Source organism: Amphiura filiformis, chromosome 8 (genome assembly GCF_039555335.1).
Source record: "Amphiura filiformis chromosome 8, Afil_fr2py, whole genome shotgun sequence".
Taxonomy (NCBI): domain Eukaryota; kingdom Metazoa; phylum Echinodermata; class Ophiuroidea; order Amphilepidida; family Amphiuridae; genus Amphiura; species Amphiura filiformis.
Window position 1 is genome coordinate 4,818,827 of NC_092635.1, and position 20,884 is coordinate 4,839,710.

Genomic DNA, 20,884 nt, shown 5'->3' on the forward strand with positions numbered 1-20,884 from the left:
AGTGTTTGAGAAAATCTCAAAATTTGATCGTACTTTACTGTAATTTACTGGCTCGATCGAGGATCAGGTATACGGACCTGGATGGCTTACTTTTGAAGAATTTGCCAGTGTCATCACCAGACTCTTCTACAAGATAAAGGAAATTAAAATTATTGATTGTGCATATACATCAATCCAAAATCTATACATGGTTATTATGATCCATATTTTTATTCATATCCAGAAAATACTCTTCTCTTTCTTCGTACACGCCCTGCATCTTTTGAAGGCGAAGGATGTGTGTCAGCAACAAGGTCTTCTATAATGGTCTGTTACGGAACTGGAATAAAATAAAGGATCCACAAGATCATCTCAGTGCAATTTGATTACTGGAATAAATATCTGGATTTTCATATTAATTTTGTCTGAATTAAATCATGTGAACTACGAAGATGCGATTTTTTACACGTTCATACAGCGTACCAACTTCGTTCGTACTAAACTTTTCAGCCGACGACGGCGTAAGCAACTCGAATTGGTAAGACGATAGAATAGCCGACAAGATTCAAGATTCATGCATAATCAAGATCATGCATGGATTAAAATAGGTCATTGCAAATTGATCTTTTTCTTACTATAAAAAAAGGTCCTACTCGTCAGACTATTTTTAATAATCCGACGAGTAGGACCTTTTTGTGGCGCCCTCTACGGAGGGGCCACATATAGGCATGTACTTTGTGAAAAGCTTCTAATTTCACTCTTGCTAGATTTACTCCTTAATTGTTTTGCTAAAATTATGCCCAGCTCAGAAATAAAACCACAATATGCTAGGATTTTATTTTATTATTGTTTTCTGATATGCACGGGATAAAATGATGTGTGTATATTCTTTGTTTAAAATACAAAATTAATGGACTTATAAAAACACCAAATAACCCGTGACCTTTGTATGGTTTAAACCAGTTTACCGCCTCTGAGAACCTGATAGACGGTGACATTTGACCATTCTAATTATGTATGTTTTGAACATGTTTGCACATGAACTAGTTGTTTACAGTGTGAAGAATCTACAACATGCTCATCTATCAGGGCACAGTTCTTTAACCCCAATACATTTGTGCATTCATTGAATGACCTTTGAAAATGTGAGTACAAAAACTCATACTTTGCAACTTAAGGTCAAATTTTGCACTATGATTGTTTAATTGAGGTTATTGATAATATGCCACTGGAATGAGGCCATTGTGGTCCATAGTGATTGCACGCGGTGCACCTAATCCTTAAACCAACACCAATTAATTATAGTTGACCAACACAACCACTAACCAATCATGAAATCACTAATTGGTTTATGACTTTATGTGCTTGAATCGACTGCTAACTGATTGTGACCAAAGATATTAGAAGCTCAGTATCTTTGTGGTGACTATCTCTGATAAAAAACATTAATTAACGAAAATCAGTTCTGGTCAGCAGAGAAAGGAATAAATTCGGAAGACATGACTGTGTTGAAGGTCAGAAGTGTATTTGCAAAAATAATATTCATTGTAATGCCTAACTGCTGGGAAGGGTTCCTAGCAAGGTTAAGTGAAAGAAACCCCACTGGCTATTTTGTCTGTTTAAAATAGAGTTCTATGACGTAATTTTGTTATTTATTAATTAATTTTTAGCAGAATTAATAACATAAAAATGGGCTGTGCCCGTTTCATGAAGCATAACAATCGATCTTACCCTTGATTTAACAGGCCTGTCAATTTCTTGGTATTGTTTGATATGAAAGGAGGGTATGATTGTTTTGTATTAGTTTAAGTATTTCCTAGCCTCTCTTAGCCACATGGTTGGCTACAAAAGACACAGAGTATACCTTAGGATAAACTGGCATGAGTGCGCCGACCCCAAGTTTTCAACATTTCAGGATTGTTTCTGGACGGAGGTCGGGTGAAAAACGAAATTACGTTTACATGACTTTGTCGAAATTCGTCGTGTGACAAGAATGAGTGTATAGAAGACTAGGGGGAAGCTTACTTATTTGTGTCTTGTAGTTATCCATCATATACCCTAGGCCCTGCATAACGAAATTCAGCAATATTCAATATCCAAAGCAATATCCTCACTACAATAGGCTCCCAAAACAGAATTCCGACCCCACATAATTCGCAAATTGACACGAAAGCTTCATTCCATGAAGTATTTCTCTCGTATTTGATCATCTTCTACTCTTCCCTAAAAAATCATTATAATACCAAATCTAATCACCATGGAATTCACCATATCCCGTCCAGCTCACATTGGGCGCCACATTCCTTTTTTAAAGGAATTTTTATTTCCAAGTTATCAGACTATACTCGGCTCAGACTATGATCACTATATATTATCATGATTATAGTCTCACATCATGGCGCCGAAGAAAGACGAATCGCCAAAGTCCAGTGACCGCGTCGCCCCCCCCCCCCCCAAAAAAAACAAAAGTTTCGGGAGGGGCGGTTAGTGGATTTTTGTGATCAGAGGTAACTGTATAAATGGTAACTAAGAAAAAAACCAGGAAGTTTTCGCTGCGATCATGGGCCTTTTTATTGTTCTTCGCTATAGGATATTGGCCTATTTAGTGCCTATGCGCTTGCACCAATTTTTTTTGGGGGGTGACAGGGCGTAAAGGGGGGGGGGGCTGTATGTTGAACGTTTGCGGTATATTTTTTGCTATTGTTGTACTGAAACTACAGGCCATCCGGCCTTCTCATTCAAAGTTTGTGTTTGTTGTTTTGCTGTTGTATTTATTATTATTATTGAATGCAATAAAGATGAATGACTGTGTAAGAGAGTGAATTAGTAATTAAAATTTCGTCACTTTTCTACTTTTTTCATACCGATTCTAACTAAAGATTTTTTGTTTCAAAGCCTGTAAAGTGAATCTCACGCATGATGCATGATGACCACTTTAATATAGCTATATACTTCTAGCAGATCGAGTTATAGAGCGTGACAAATAGGATTTTCTAGGATTTGTCAGCTTACATGTACAAAATATGGACATGTTCATCAAGAATTATGCAATATGTTATGTAGCTTGTCATACATTTTGCCAACATTGTCAAGTTCAAGGACAAACAAAATATGAATCATGATGTCTAGTGCTAAGGATTTTGGTTTCATGATGTGCATGCCAAGTCCATTGATGCGTGTGCATTAGTTCAGATTAGAGTCTTGTTTGTGTTCCTAGAATCATTGTTATTGTTCTAAAACAAGTACATAAGGTGGATATAGCAACAAAATATTCATTTATTATCAATTCTTATGTGGAGTTACAATGGAAGACAAAATTAGTTGGAGAGTTACAATGGAAGATAATATAAGTTGGCGCTTTTCAGATGGGTCTTTGAAACAGTAAGGTGTCTTATTTCTAGTTGAAGCTGTCTATATTTATATTCTTTCATTATACACATAAAAATATATTTTGCCTCTGCTTTTCAGTTTATATCCTATGTACCATGTTTGGTGTGTTTTATTTTGGTTCGTTTTTAAGTTTACACCATCACCATAATAATAACCCCACAGTAGGCCTATATGGTGCCCGAGATGGTGCTCTATATGATGATGGATGGGCTTCCTCTTCGATCAGCTCGGGCAGTGGCTTTGTGTCACATCTTTAAAATTATAATGATTATCACTAAATAAGAGACAGTTTGATGTAGCAAAATGTTGGCCTAAACTGCAAGAACAAAAAACGGACACTGATATAGGATTATTACAAATTTTCAATCACTTTCTGGCTGATATACCAGATTTCGTAGTGATTTCACGAGACGAATTTTAGATTTCACCAATCACTTACTGAAAACGAACTAGCAACACTGTACACAAAAAAATGCGTGAACATGGCTACCACAACAGGGTAAGCGACCATCTGCTCCTAGTAAAACTCATCTTCTCTTACCATATCTGTCAAATGTTCTCTTACAAAAGTTTTTGATATCTTTCCAGGTATCCTGGACCACCAGGCTCACCATTACGGAGTTTAAGTAGCTTTAAATCTGAGCTAGGCTTACAGATGGAGGACCCGGCGGAGAGCGGACCCAAATCGTGAGTACTCTCATCACTGTGTTTGTGTGTGACACTGACAGTCGATGTGTCCGAGATATTGCATTGGTAGATTGGTATACATGTATAGTAAACAGATGGACGAACATACCATGCAAGCCATACATTACGTGTTACATTTAGTGTTGATGGGTAGTTGTACGTGTAGTAATTTTAACACAAATGTCATTTCGTTTCATATTAAATCAAGGGCTTCAAAGTTCAAGCATGGTTTGTTCAACGATTGCATAATAATTTGAAGTTAAACTTTGCAAACATTAAATTAAAATCAGACATAGTCCCCGGGACATAGTCGAGAGAGATTGATGTTGAGAAAGGACAGTGGCGACACCAGGATTTTTTTGGGGGGAATGGGGGGGCAAAGTGAATTTCAGGGGGGGGGGGCAAAATCGCCATAAAAAGTGGAAATTTACATAATTTGGGTGTGTTCCCCGAAGCAATGTCCAGAGGTACATGGGTAGGCCATAGGAGAGGGAGGGAGGGAACTAACAAATGTGAGTAAATGTAATTATATTATAATATAGCCAGAGTAAGAGTATACATTTAATGGCAAGTGGACTCAAAGAGAAGTCTATCTCATTGGGGGGGGGGGGAATGGTCAAAAACATGCTAGTATACAAAAGTAAAGATGGGGTAGGGGAGAAGATTTTACAGGGGGAGGGGAATCTCCTGCTCCCTTGATTGCGCATGTCAATGCTACACTACACTGCTCTGCATTCTTTTTTGATAAACAATTCATACCTTTCCATGCATAAAACATAATATATCTCCAGTGACTGCCCTGCCCAGAGCTTTTGTCATGGATGTCTGAGCTGTTGGATCAGAACAGGATTGATTTTCCATGGTCAGAGGGAGGGGATGATAAATTAAAGTGGTCTACTACAGTAGACTAATGCTACACATAATGAGGGTAGCCCTACATCTTGTGCTTGGTTTATTTTCCCACACAAAATGGTCTCTCTGCTACCCAGTGGCGTAGTGTGGGTCATCTTATTGGGGGGTGGGCACCGACCATGATTGGGGGCACCACAAGCCGTTTTTTGACCATTTTCCTATGCCTTTGGGATTTTCTAAATTTTGCAATCGATTGGGGGGGAGGGCACGTGCTACTCCACTGCTGCTACCAGTATGTATTATACTACATCATTCACAAAAAGAAACTTGTCAGTTATAGTCATCCTTGTTGTTCAACAACCTGATAATTTCGGAAAATCTAACAAGAATTGAATAAGAAATGCGCCTCCAAACCCTTAAACCCCAAAATCAAAAGTTGCAATTTCAAAGATTTTCAATGGAACTCATCAATCGTTGTTTTGCACACAAGCACTACGGGCCAATCAGTAAAGCACACAATATAACAGGCACAATTGAATCGTTAAAACTTTTGATTTTGGGGTTTGAGGGTTTGGAAGCGTATATCTTGGTGCAGCAGAATTGTGCACATTTTGCATGGTTTTTGTGAAGTGAAGCAGCAATACCAGTATTCAAATAAAATTTACAAAGGACAAGTAGTTCAATGACTTTTAGTTCAAACATATGACCTGCAAGTGAAAAAAGACAAGTAAGGATGTCTAACACCAGGGTACCACTTTGTGAATCAGGGGGACCACTCAAGAAATTCATTGTACACATGTAAAGAGGGGTGTTTTTTTTAAGGAATCACATCCAGAGGGTAAAAAACATCAAAATTCAAATTAAAAAAAAAAAAAATTTCTAAATGAATTTAAACTTGTTTTTGAAACCTTTTGTAAATCAAGTGCTAAGGCCAAGGAGAAGTACATTTTATGACCACAAATTCATACCTGTATGTCACTATCATTCTTGAGTGGTCACCTCCCCCCCCCAACTGACTTGTGAGTCCAAGTGAGTGGGGTAGGGTTTAAGCCAGGGGGTTAGATGCATAGATGAAAGTGAAAGAACTGTTTCTTGGAATTGATTTTCTATCGAAAATACTTTGGCAGAATACAAGGTATAATTGGGATATGAAGTTTAATATAAATAGCCACCATTATGTTTAAAATGCGTTTGTAGACATTTTTGGCCAGTACACTTATTACAAGCAAAATTCCCCACATGGCTGGCATTTCTATAATACATCTAACTCTATAAGGGGGGAATTGGTTAACAAAAAGCCAAAATTTTAATTTATGTAAAAAATAGTAAGTACATGTACTGTCTCAGCAGTAAAAGGGGCATTTCGTGATCCACAACCTCGTCCCCCCACTTTTCCCAAAAAAGTTGAGATTTTTACACCACTGGATACCTCTGGCTACATAATGTTTATATACCAAATATTTCTTGCAGATTAATTCGTTTAGTAAAAATATCGCCAAATTTGAATTTCGTTCTGGTGCACCAGAACGAAATTACAACACATTGTCTATGGAGCAGTGTAATACACATAATCATGCATAACTTCATAAGCATAAAAAATTGGAATCAACTGAAATTTTGGAAATAAGCTTTTGTCGTGGATATCTACTGAAAAATGTCATAAAAAGAGGATGCTAGGATCACGAAATCCTCCTTTAATTGACATTTTATTTGAAATGTTTTTGATAAAAATGTTTTTGTTTTTTTCCAAATATATATTAGTAATTTTTCATGATAAATTTTTCCATAAAATTGCGAACTTTGGTCTTTAGATAGAAACGACTCTGAGTCAAACTAACCACAAATGTGTTGCTGTGTATCCTCTTAGTAGTAGTAGGACTAAACTGTGCTGTTCAAGTAAGCAAATAATACCATTTTCCATTATTTGTTCAAAGCAAAACAGACATACAAATACATGTGGGCTACAAGGCTACTGTACTAACCTGTAGCTAGGCAGATGTGTACATTATGTTATCTACACTAGAATGGTCATGATTGGCACAGGATTTGCTCACCTTCACATCAAAAGTTTTGTGGCTTTTCAACCACTTTGTTATTGTGTATTTTGGTTATCCCTTTGGGAAAATAAACTTCAGTTTACTTGGATACACTGATTTACACAAAATGTCATGCATTTGTCACTGACAACGTACATTTGATAGTTTAAATTAATGAGTTTGTACAAAATACTAAATACGGGAGCGATCATTATTTACGACAGGGGGGGAATGGGCATTTTAAGGGCGGAACCCGAAATTGTTTTGGGTCTTGAGGGGGGAGCGCGAAATTTTTCGTTGAACCAGGAGGGGGATTGTTAAATTTTAAATGGGAAATTTCGGGAAAAGCAAGGGGGAATCCAAAAATTTTGAATGGACGCGAGGGGGGAACACAAATTTTTTTTTTTGTCGATATTTTTTCCAAAATGCCCATTCCCCTCCTGCCGTATATAACGATCGATCCATAAATGCTCCCAGGGAGAGACATTTTCAGAAGAGGGTGTTTATTTACATGAATTTTGCGAGAAAGATTGTGTTATGTAAGCTTTGAAATCAGCGAAAATACAGGTCACTTCCGTTTTACTTACTGTTTAAGTTCTACTTTTATCAGAAATTACTTCCGGAGTTCCGGGTCCACATTTCGGTCACTTTTACTTAAAATATGTTGGTGTTTATAAAAGGGGCTATTTATTAGGGAGAATACAGTTGGAATATTTTTTGGAATAAAAGAAATAATATGCAGACAATATATTACACTCATTGTGAAATACTGCCAAAGTGGACATTTTCCTGCGATTAATTTTTTGCACTCTACCAATTTTGAACTATTTCAATCTTTATAAATTTTGTTGTTGGGCAGGAAAAAACTCCTATGTAATTGAGGGCCTTGAACATCTTTAAAACAAAACCAACCAATAGCATAGGAAGGTCTTTGCTTTCAGGGGCCAATGACACATACATGTACAAATGTAGGAAGTTTTTCCTGCCCAACAACGAAATGCTATTCTAAGCTTCCTAACATTGACTTATAAAGGAATATATATTCAAACATCTTTAATTTCAGCTGTTTGGAATAGATTTAAGGGGGTACTACACCCCTCGATAAATTTGTGTCTATTTTTGCATATTTCTCAAAAACTAATAACACAGTGGTAACAAAAGTTATGTATATTATTGGGGCAAGGAATCCAATTACTACACTGGAATTTCAGTGACCCAAGTCAAGTGGTTCGTTATTTATGATAAAAAATAAGGTACCGATAGGATGTACCTCATTTCTTATCATAAATAACAAACCGCTTGACTTGAATCACTGAAATTTCAGTGTAGTAATTGGATTCCTTGCCCCAATAATAACATAACTTTTGTTACCAGTGTGTTATTATTTTTGAGAAAAATACAAAAATAGTAACAAATTTACCACAGGGGTGTAGTACCCCCTTAACAATCGCAACTTTTTTTAAACACAAAATGTCTACTTTTTCTCCCCATTCCAGAAAAATACAGCACTACTTTTTTTGTGATTAAAAAAATATTATCAACTTATGCCAAATGAAACATAGCTAAATCCTAATCCTTTAGTTAGTTTTAACTCGCAATAAAAGTCGAATTTTAATATTTGACCAATTTTTGGAAATAAGGGTCAAAACCATGCATTTTATTTTAAGATGTTTTTCGTATGTTGTGACAATCAAGCCCAAAGACTTGCACTAAGACTAATTTCAGATTATGCATTCTTATTGTTGGAAAACACATTTTCTAATGCCTTTTATAACCATGCAGTTATCAAATTAACATAAAATATTAGAATTAAGAGCAAAATTATATACTCAAGATTTGAATGCTTAGACTTGTGCCAAGTCTTTGTCTTTGTGACTGAAATGGTAAGAAATAATACAAAATGGCATGTTTATGACCATTTCCCCTCAAATTGCAAAACTATTAAAATTTCACTTGTATTACTTGCCAGTTAGAACTAGCTAAAGGGTTAAGATTTAGCTATGTTTAGGTATGTTTTATGTGACAAAACAGGATTATATGTTTTTTATCCAAAAAAATTAGTACTGTATTTTTCTGAAATAGGGAGTAGTTACATTTAAAGGATGGTGATTATAATAATCTTGTAATAATAAGTTAAAAAAAGGATTTACATGTTTAAGTATTCCATATGAACCAAGGATATTCCACAATTCCAGGCCATACATTCTGGTTAGCTAGTTTAGTGGAGGTTATTCAAATATTTGATTCAAAATGGAATTGTCTATATTTGATTTTGATTTTCTTGTACTGTAGCGTAAAAGTTGACATTTTCGAGCTTCACTTACTTTTGTGCTTTCCGCATTCTAAGCTTCTCCCATGAATATAACAACTTAACAATGCACAAATATATATTCCTTTTGTGTATTGGTCAATGTAAGGAAACTTAAAAAACCCAACAATAATCGCTCAAAAATGTCCACTTTTACAGTAAATTGAAGTGGTTGAAAAGGATCATCATAATAATGCTTTTACTTTCCCATCTCGAGATCCGGGCTCGAGATATTAATAATTGTTTGGGTATGTTCATGTACCGTATGCGAGTTTACGTCAATTAAAAAAGTCAAGTCATGGGCAGGGCTAATTTCAGATCAATCATAACAGAATCTTCAGCAGATCAAATTATCTTAACATTTTGAATGATTTGGCCAAGATCAAAATCCCCAGCATGTATACTTTTGTTGTGGAATTCAACTAGATTTAAAACAGCCATAACAACTTGAGGGCTCAGTGCAATTATAACTTCCTCATCTCCAGTTTTGGCAAAAATTTGATTTTGGTAACAAAATTTTCAAAATTTAATGAGCTTTCTAATGGCAACAAAAGACTGAAGTCCATGACCAAATAAGTAATAAAGCAACAGACCAGTGCAGTGAAACATACATGTATGTATATTGTAGCAATATATACAAAGGCTAAGGAGCCATAATGCTCTCAGCGCAATTGTCTCAAAATGAAGATGTGGGAGTGTTACACTGCGCCCTTGATTAGTGCATACATAAACAACAACTTCAAGAATAAATTGAAATGGGGACAGCAATCTTTAGATCTGTTTTTATCAAGAATTGATTTTAAACTTTAAATAGAACCAACTTATGCAATCAGTTAGCAAGAATGAGGCCATGAGATATGAGAAATGATCATTGGTGATATCACACTGTTGGGTGACAGAATATGAGTATAAGAAACACCCCATTAACATGCTAAGGTTAATTGATTGATTAATCTGCAACACGTCCCGTATCTGTGAAAAATTGAGTGCAAGAATCGGCCCATGGATGAATTGATTGATTAATAATTCATCAGATCATTGTGGCAAATTACATTATTACTCACCATTAGCTTTTATGATAGGGGGATTAAAGGTGCGATGCTAGCATGGCACCAGGCTCACCCTGGATGATTGCTCTGTCCATATGGAACAGTCACAGGGTTTGATCATGGAGTAAATGCTGTTGTTCTTGCGGGACAAAGAAAAACTCTGACACTTTATCATATAAGAAGAAGTGCTGTTCTCATACAGTTTTACATGTCACTTATATCCCACAATTACACAAGATGTTTCATGATTTGGTCAATGAACAATAACAATCACAGTAGTGGGGACAGATCAAGCACTTTGAGGGTTGAGAGCCAGAATTTAGCCTCAACTCACAATCACCTACTCCCACAAAATGAGCATAAAGTTGCCAGGGCACTATAGAAGATACAGTCCATTAATCATGACAAAATTCCACAGAAAACAAGACATTGTGGAGGAATTATTGATTTTTGAAGACCAAAGCAAGGAGCCAACTTTATGCTCATTTTGTGAGAGCTGGGCATAGTGAGTTACAGCTTTCTACATGTAGTTTTATGAACCCTCAACTTGTTCTACTGGGACCAATTGAAAATCTGACACCTAGAATAGGAGTAAAATTTACAAAATGGTCTTATACAATTTTAGTTATTAGTTAAAAAATTCAGGCCTTCCATTTTTGAAAATTGCAAGGTCTGTTAATCACTCACCTGAGTTTATTTACTAAAATGCTCAACAAGGAACTCAATCTTTTAATATCTGTATTAAAACATTGTGATTCAAGTAGTGAGGAGCTCAGTAAATCATACTCCTGAAATGTTGCTAAGGAGAGCTGCTCTGGGAGAGCTGTAGGAGCTCTGGTGCAATTGAGCTCCTCAAAAATGAAGGTCTGAAAAATCTCACAATTGCCCTTAGATTAAAATTGCTTCATGAATCACTTAATCAACAATACTAGGGCTTTTGCTGTTGAATACTTTTTTTAATGTCAGTAAAATTATTTATCATCAAAATTCATCATCAGCATAGGATAATTAATATATACCAGTCTTTTTCAAAATCCATTTGACAAAATGTTGTCTTTTAATATTGGTGCCTTTGCCAAGGTCTGGTTATAGACATGTTCTACCGACTATGATCTAGAAAAATAAAACAAACAAAAGCACTGGTAGATGTGTGGCAATAATGTGTATTCATGTGTATGTGCATGTGCTGCTGAACAATGATTAAATGAATGTTCTTTGTGTATTGATTGATGCCAGTTCTAAGCAATTAAATTATACCAATAATTTAACATAATTTATTTTTACAAATACAACATGAAAAATAATATGACATGACTTACAATATTGCATGTGCCCAGGCCCCAAAATAATGAGGGCCCAAGGGCACCCAAAATCAGTGAGGGCCCGCAAAAGATACATCCGGCGGGCCTAAATGGCCCACAAAAAATTTACCATTTTTCTCACTTTTTTGTGGGGTTCATATATAGGTTAAAACCAATGGCCCAAATTTGGGCCCACAAAAATTTGTGAGGGCCCTCAAACATTTAAGATCAAGGGCCCAAATGGCCCTCAGAAATTGTGGCTTATTTCGAGGCCTGCATGTGCCCATTGTTTATGTAATTGATTGTTTTATCTGTAGACATGTTACTTGGATGTTTTTTCTTACATGATTTGAAAGATGAAGTTTAAAGAAGAAAAAATGGATTTAACAGCATCAAACAATAACATCAGCAATAGAAATATTACTTCATATATTATAAAATGTTGATTTTCAACGATTCAATGTCAGCTAGCATGTGCATTCTAAATTGATTTTGTTCAAATTATGAACTGCGTAATGACTAAAATCATACTCTTGCACATATTTTTTTTATGGATCACATGATGTTGTTATACATTTTATCAGCGTGAAATTCATTTCCGAGGTATTTCCATTATAATGCCAATGATGTATTCAGTAGCATAAGAATTGAAGGAAAGTGTTAAAAATACACCAAATGTTGTGGAAGCAACATTATTACATGGATTCGCTTTACATTTTTATTTGAGATAAACTTGTGGTAAACAAAATTTGATAAAATATTCAGAAAAATTGATTTTTGTATCAATGCCTCAGTCTGCAGGTAAAAGTATGATAACAAATTATACCAGCTTTATATATAATTGATTGACAATTTAAATGATACAATGTAGGCCAGGCATAAGATTTTTGTTTGTTTGTTTGTTTATAAACACTAGTGGTTGCATATACCTCAGAAACTGATGCAATGAATTTGAACTTCAAATACAGTAAGACACAGCTAAGACTACAACTTAGACAAGAACAGAATCAAATATATTTTATTATATACAGTTATACAGGACAATATATAATTTGATTAGTTGCAAAGAGGTGAGGTTTTCTGAAGATGTTTTACCTGATGTGAGGTCGGACACTTGTTTAACGCAAAAAGAAGTGTGTGCATGCATACTGTTCGTGAATCATGCTTGATATACCTGACACAAATTGAAGCTTATCATTTACGCATATTACCACTCTAGTCATTTGACATGTACAACTACACCTACTCTGTATTTGACACAGAATTATTAATTTATTATTGATTACTTCAGTCGCCATCCCTTACATTGTTGTCATCAATTATTAAGCTTTGGTGCTCCCGAACAAATGCTCTGTTGCCTGCCCACAGGGAGAGATCGATTACAGGAGGCATCAATATTACGGCCATTTTGTGTATGTGTTTGTGAATAGTGGATAACTTTTTATAATTTATATGCAATATTAAAGTCAGGCCTTGTTTGAGATGTTGGATGGTCAACACTGTTGTACTAAATTAAATCCCTGTAATGCACAGTACACATTCTCCTTATCAATAATGCTATATTGATCAGCATGGTTAGTAACTCAAACAAGGGGGTTAATAATTAAGTCAGATTCTACCTTAATGCATTAGCAGTTGTGACTTTCATTACCAATACTTCAAAAGGAAAGACATAAAACAAGGACAAGGAAATTGGAATAATAGAAATTTCACATGCTAACTGTCATGGGGTAACCCCCAACTTTAGTTTTGTTGAGCTTTGCCCCCCTCCCCTCCATCAGATCATCAAATTGGCAACTGATATGAAAGGAAGAATTATGTCACTTTACAAAATGCTATATATGACTGGTTCAATTCCCATTTATGTATGGTGACTGCGAGTACAAGGCTTACCTCTACCCTTAAACTTGATGACTATTCAAGAACCAAATCAGGCATTTTATAAATGAGCTTAGTCAATACTCAATACAGCCATTGCACACTTAAAACTACGGGGTCAAAAAATGACCCAAACGGGGTCATTTTTGACCCCAGCATAGTTATCAACTAAACACCATACCACTAACGGGTCATTTTGACCCCATTGGTCGAGGTCATTGCAATGACTACGTATTTGGGTCAAATAGTAACCCCATTGGGGTCAAAATATTACCACATTTCGGGGTCAAATGAAATGACCCCTTCAAAAGGGTTGCCTTATTGGGTTACTAATGACCTCATTTCGGGGTCAAATGAAATGACCCATTTGAAAGGGTTGTTTTATAGGGTTACTCAATAACCACATTTAGGGGTTGTTTGGATTTGTTTAGTAGGCCTATGGTCATGCTGGTCCCACCAGGACATAAGTGTGTTTCTGCACAGAGAAAGCATTACATAAACAGCAAACTGCAAAATGCATCTGTGTATCACACTCACACACAGTCAGTCATCGCCTATGACAGTTCCGTATTATAAGCTTACATGATATAAGCTTATAACAACTGCAGCCAAGACACCAGCCACGACAGCATGAAATTGGAATGAATCTGCGTGCATATAAGGGTCTATGCATCCTTGCAGTCTCACTTTTCAACTAACTTTTCATATTCCATCATGCAGACAAGCACACACGACAATCCGCTGAGCTACACAATTAGAACAAATATGGCGCTGATGTGACCACGTGGGAAGCCGATGCACACCGTGTGTGCAAATAGTTCAAATGCAAGTCATTATAAAGTTGACAAATTGGGTAACCGGTCAAAAAATTAGTTTTATTTTTTAATCAACAAACATTAATTGCAGCTCATGTTTAAACTCATTTATGAATTGAGATTTTCAAAGCGGAAGATTGAAACTGATATCAATGCGCGACGGTATCGGCAAAATGACCACTAAGTTTTTGACCACGTTAAATGCGTGGCTAAAATGACCTCGTGAATGTGGTCAAATTAAAACAGTACAACCCCCTTGAAGGGTCAAAACAACCCCAAACGTGGTCAATTCAAAATGACCACGGAAAATGTAACCCCGTAGTTTTAAGTGTGTATGAGAAAGATTTGGAAGATTGAAAGGAGGGTAGTGCTTAAAAATGGACAACCTAAAATGAACTGTATCTACTGCTGATGATAAAACAATTATCAGTTGCCTGAGAGAGCGTGAGAAGAAACAAGTAGAAAATTACAAAACTACAATATAAATTTCTTTTTCTTACAGTTATAAAAGCAGTTTCATATAATACCCTTGGCAGAAAAGTAAAATAAGAAGGAAACCATTCTTGTCTCCTTTCTTTGACAGGATGTCTCTTAATCCATTTGTTTAAAATCCTATTTGCACCACCCCCAGGAACTTCTATTTTTAGTTGTTTTCCAGAATCTTACCAAGAAATGTCCCATTTGTCTTTATTAGTATATTGTTTTTGATATGCTGTTTGCCCAAGTATAGGAGATATATAGTGTGACACATTTGTTTAAAGGCCATGAGATACGTACCATATAAAAAGTTGTTGATTTTCTGATATTTTTTTTTAGAGTTCTTTGAGGATAATAGAATTATAAACACCTACACAGAGAAACAAACAAATCACTAAGATATGTAATTCTCTCTTTTTATTTTACAGATTCCACCAGTACTTAGACCTAATCATAAATGGCATTCCACTCCAGTCACTAGTTCTACTCTTAGTTTGCTTGGATTGTTTACTAGTATCATCAGAACTACTGCTCTCATTTAATATGATAGATAATGGTGAGTACAACAATAATATAACATTTGACGACCTGGTCCACACAAGTGTGTTTTTCCTGTCGATCACGATCATGTCATAATCGTATTGCCCAAGATTGATCGATTACGATCATGTCATAATCTTATTATGAAATTATATTAGTATCATGTGGCGGCACCATGGGGGGCATGTTGGGGCAAATGCCCCCATTAGAACTCTTGACCCCCCCCATTTACCCCCCGAAAAACCCAAAATTACGAAAATTGCCACTTTTTATGCGGTAATTTTGTGCAAAATTGTTGATTTTGCCCCCATGAAATTCACTTTGCCCCCCCATGCCCCTCGAAAAAATTTCCTGGCGCCGTCACTGCTGTCCGCTTAATGTCGTTGGCATACTACAATAATTCATGAATGATGAAAATTTCTATCATTGGGCCGGTCAGTAGCATGTTTGTGTCACAATTGCCAATGAAAATTACCTGTGAGTATGCATTTTGTCATTGCATCATGTGTACTCAATGGACTTGTAATGGATATGGTGTGTGTAAACTAGAGGTAATTACGACACAATGACGACGTACTGAGTGTATGAACACTCTCATCATTCATTTAATCATAATCGTGTCATGATCGGGAAATTATGACATGATGACTAAAACATTACTAGTGTGGACTGGGTCTAAGTTTTCTATCATTTTTTACTTCATATCAGCAGATGACTGAGTAGTAGTATATGTACTCCTAATTTGCCACATGTATAAATCCTACATGTAATTTTCTTGAAATGTGAAGTACCGGTATTAGCAAAACCATTTACCTCGTGCTCTGTACAGGCATATAGTTTATGTGGATGAAAAATGTTGCAAAATTCCACATTTTAATCTTCTACTTTTTAATCTCTTCCACATCAAAATTAACCTTGTACAAAGATATTGATAGCTTCCACTCATTCAGTATTGTTATTAATGTTTCATTATCTTCTAATTAAAAGAATCTTTAGTTTATTGTAATTATTGTATCCTACCATTCTCTTCACAGACATTATGTAACCAAGAATTTTAATTATCTGTTATTTTACCATCTAGTTAAACTAGATGTAGCGGTAATTGGTAATTAGGAAACATAACTGAGTAATTGTATAGGAATTTATTGTTTTCTTTTGCTAATTGATTTTTATTTTTAGTAATTAATAGGGATGTTTTATGAATATTAAGACTAGCAAAACTGATCACAATGACTATATAATGCAGTATTTGACATAGAAGTGATGATGTAACAGGATTAACTACCATAGCAATAGGTTAAACCAATTTTTGAATATATTGCACTGCACTAGTACATTCACGTGGTACCTCTACATTGAACCATAGATGTCAAACATGGATAAAGACCTGGATCATAATTTTATAGAATATTCATATCATGCTTATCACTCACACCTGTTTGATTAGTATCTTTGAAAAGACCAGTATTGTATTCAATCTATGATTGCAGACATACACAGGTGATGAGTGCAACCTGCTTGTAGTGCAAGGCAATATATTCAAAATTTGTTTTAGCCTATTGCTATAGTAGTCAACCCTGTTATATCATCACTTTTACAGCAAGTACCACAATTTAACATAAACACAAGGGGGTTGCAGAAAAAAATACGGGAAACCCTGAAAAAAGGGCCCAATTATTTGCGGGATATAATGTCTAAATAAGCAAGTGAAATGTACAAATGTTGGTCAAATGATTTGTTGAAACATTAACAAGATTTCTCAAAAGAATTCATGAATTCTGCAATGTTTTGAAGATTAAAAAGGAGAGTGCATAGCAAATTGGCCAAACAGTTAGCAGACAGGTCTCAATAAGTAAATATTGAAATGTATAATGACTTTTTAGAAATGAACTTTATGCAAATATTGGCACATGTTCTGGTAGCTTATTCTTGCTTTATTGTGACAAGTCTGGAAGTCAACCGTTATTTTGTTAATGTCTACATTCCGGTAAAATAAAAATTAACATAGCATCAGAATCAAGCAGTTTAATTTGAGGGTTTCTTGATTATTTTTATGTGTCACCTAATTTTGCGCTTTACGACAGCACTTATGAAAATTGCTTTTTAAGGTTGAATAGCTTGAACTTGCAACCTGGTTTGGAGAAGAAACAAGCAGCAGCCAAAGTGTCTCTAGTAGGAAATAACCTTTGAAATTTACTCTTGATTTTGTGGTGAACAATACATTCTGTCTCTTGTAAATGAATTGTGCATTTGAAGATGAATGATTGGATTACTGTATGTCATCCAATTGATAACCTATGACAATGGAAGTTCAGTATGACAGGTAGTATATTTTCTACCACATGACTCAAAAGATGGAATTAATCATCACAGATTTCAAAATATTTTTAAGTTATCAAATTTAAATGCATCACGATTATAAAACAAAAGGTTTTTAATTTAATTTTATCTGAAATAATGTTCATAGAATTTTTTTTAAATAAATTCTACATTTTTTTATTTGATGACACTTTGACTTTAGATTTGTGTTCTGTTAAAAGACTCTTAGCTCTTGTGATTTGATATTTAAAAGGGCATTTCGTGATCCACAGCCTCATCCTCCCACTTTTCTCAACAACAAAAAAAGTTGAGATTTTTATACCACTGGAAACCTCTGGCTACATAATGTTTATGTACCAAAAATTTCTTGCAGATTAATTTGTTTAGCAAAAATATCATCAAATTACAACAGTGGCCTATGGAGCAGTGTAATACACATAATCATGCATAACTCGCAAGTTTACACAAAATCTGAATCAACTCAAATTTTGGGAATAAGCTTTTTTCGTGGATATCTACTTAAAAATGTCATAAAAAAGGATTCTAGGATCTCAAAATCCTCCTTTAATTGTCACAAATTACATTAATTAAAAGCAGTCATCGCATTATGACTGTTAATATGTAGCTTTCTTGCTTGATTGTTAGGTTTTGTGTGTGTGTTTGTTTTGTATGTGCAAATTTTATTTTTATCAACTTTTTCAATTGTGGCAGGCAGCTGACTCCTACCATGCATAACTCCTTTCCTGTTTACAAGCAAACAATTGTTGTTTCAAGTTCAACCAAGACCTACATAACTGCTCAAGTATGACAAGATACCGAGTTGTTAAGCATACAGATTATGTATTATTTAGGAGAGTCTCTAGGTGGCTTTGGAGCTGTTGATCACCCTACCCATTAAATAGACAAACATCCAAAGTTGCCTCTAAGAAGAGCAGTGCTTACTGGTACACCATTGTCCATAAATTGGTCAACTTTGGGCTGTTTGTACCCCATGGTCTTGGAGACTGATCAGAAGGCCATCAGTTCCATAACACTGCTAATCTGCTCAGGTATGACAAGGCGAAATACCTGAACTTCTACTGACACCTGATGTTACATTGTGTACAAGCATGTGAACTTGAGATGACTTGTTTATTGCAATTGTCCATTGTCTAAGTTTTATTTGTTTGTGTCTATTGTCCACAAAACATCTGACAGGTGATTTTTGTCTGTTAGGTAGAAATTTATTACTGGGATTCCCTTTTTTATTATTTAGCACTCATGTGATTCCTTTATTTCATTGTTTAGCACTCATGTGATTTATTCTCCTAGAGATTTTGTATGGTAGGTTTTTAGATATGGTTCCGTAAAATTGCATTTATTGTTTAGACCAAAAAAGGTGAACATTTATGATAGGGATTCTCTACTTTTATGATCTAACACTCATGTGATATTTTTTTTGGTGAAGAAGTTGTATTTTGGTTTTGTTAAAATCCATTATGAGAAAACCAATTGATAGGAATAAGGATCAATTCAGACCAAAATGTGGAAATTTATGTCAGGGAATAATATTTTTGAAACAAACTTATTGCATTCCATTGCTTTGCAGTTGATTGTTGTATTATGTTTAAAATCTACTTGTACTTATGAGAATCTTGTGTTATATTTGAAAATTATAGAATTCAAAGATAAAATATCCATCAACTTAATGTGCAATGTCCTCTGAACACTTTTAAACTGTAAAGTAAGCATATTGAATTTCATTCGAACTTTTTGATGCATTCGGTGTATATAAATTATCTACTTCAAGTAACTTGATTATTTAATGTTTTTTAAAACATACATGTATCTGATTGTATCAAGCATTTTAGCGTACAAAGGATTCTGCAAAAATAACAGGAAAAAGGCATTTCAAGCATTTATATGTGATTGTATCAAGCATTTTAGCGCACTGAGGATTCTGCAAAAATAACAGGAAGAAAGCATTTCAAGCAATTATATGTGAAGAAGTTTTTGTAACATTTTCCTGAAGAAATATAAGCCAGACAGCAAAAATATTGTAGCAATTTTTAAAATCTTTCAGAAAATTGAATGTTACAATATCAAGTGTGCTTGCTATCTACTGAAGATAACATCACCTGGCCAGCTGCAATGTGGTAATTTGCTATTTCAATTTTTTGAGAATATAAAACAGATTGATATTTGCCATTCCCAGGGCATTTTATTTCATAAATTGATTTGGGTGAAATCTGTGTCGCAAAACATTATGAGCTAAAGTAAAATAGGTGTAGTGTTTTTAAGAGGAATGGTGGTGTTTTGTTAGTTTGTTTGTTTTGGTTTTTTTTATTATGTACAATTTTTCTGTGTATTTGGCTTTATTTTTGGGTTTTTTGTTTGTTTGTTATAACTTCAGAATGACTTTATGAACCCTTGTGTCTTGAAATAAAGGGTACTGTATTGACCAGGCTTGATTTATCATTCAAAGAACTCCTATAACCTATCTTTGAGCCTTTATTTTAGCCACACCAAGCAACTTTTGCCTATCCTAAAACCCTTATCTTTCAGTCGGAAATACATGTGTGTGTTTTTTTCATGGTTTTTATCATTTCCCTCAGTTTTTCAGAACACCATCATTTTAATTGAACATTTACCATGAAACAGAAATGTGATATTCAATAAAACACAATGTCCTTGGGACTATAAAATGGAAAGCTGGAACTTGTAATTTATGATTTTAAGTGTTGTGTAATTTTGCATCCATTATATTTGTGTTTTGTAGAGTCTGTACCTCAGCTGTTACACATATTTAATGTTTACCTTTTAGATTCCATTGATTTTTCACGTAATGGCAGTATTTACATACTCACTCAACTACGATTTATTTCTCCATAATGTTAGATATAGTGAGTGTTTTCCTAATTAGTAATTCAAATTCATCGATGCTGCTTCACATATTTAGAAAACTTAATATGTTTACATACAGAATTCAACCTAATGTAATCAGAAAATGTGTAGGGGTATGCATAACATAATGTAATCAGAAAATGTGTACGTGTATGATTAAAGTAGCTGCACACCTGAATAATTCTGCACATATTTGTACAATGATTGCCATCCATTTGTAATTGAGTGTACCATGTATTTTTGCATGTTTGTGATACGTTTTGGATGTTTACACAGTTGATTTGCTCAGATAGTGATATTCTGCATATGTAATAAGAAAGCTTGCCAAACATCTACTTCATGTGATTGATTTTGACATTTAGCAAGTAAT

General features: G+C 34.8%; 1 protein-coding gene across 2 annotated transcripts in view; it reads left to right on the plus strand.

Moving 5' to 3' along the window:
• The first annotated feature begins 265 nt into the window (after positions 1-265).
• LOC140158525 (uncharacterized) overlaps positions 266-20,884 on the plus strand; it is a 47,229-nt gene continuing 26,610 nt past the window's right edge. Inside the window, exons 1-3 of one of the 2 annotated variants that reach the window (XM_072181644.1) lie at positions 266-517; positions 3,958-4,056; positions 15,201-15,328. In XM_072181644.1, the coding sequence (XP_072037745.1) occupies positions 432-517; positions 3,958-4,056; positions 15,201-15,328 (313 nt within the window). In that variant the 5' untranslated portion in view covers positions 266-431. Of the gene's footprint in view, positions 518-3,840; positions 3,869-3,957; positions 4,057-15,200; positions 15,329-20,884 lie in introns of those variants that run through there. The other variant, XM_072181645.1, reaches the window with a different exon arrangement.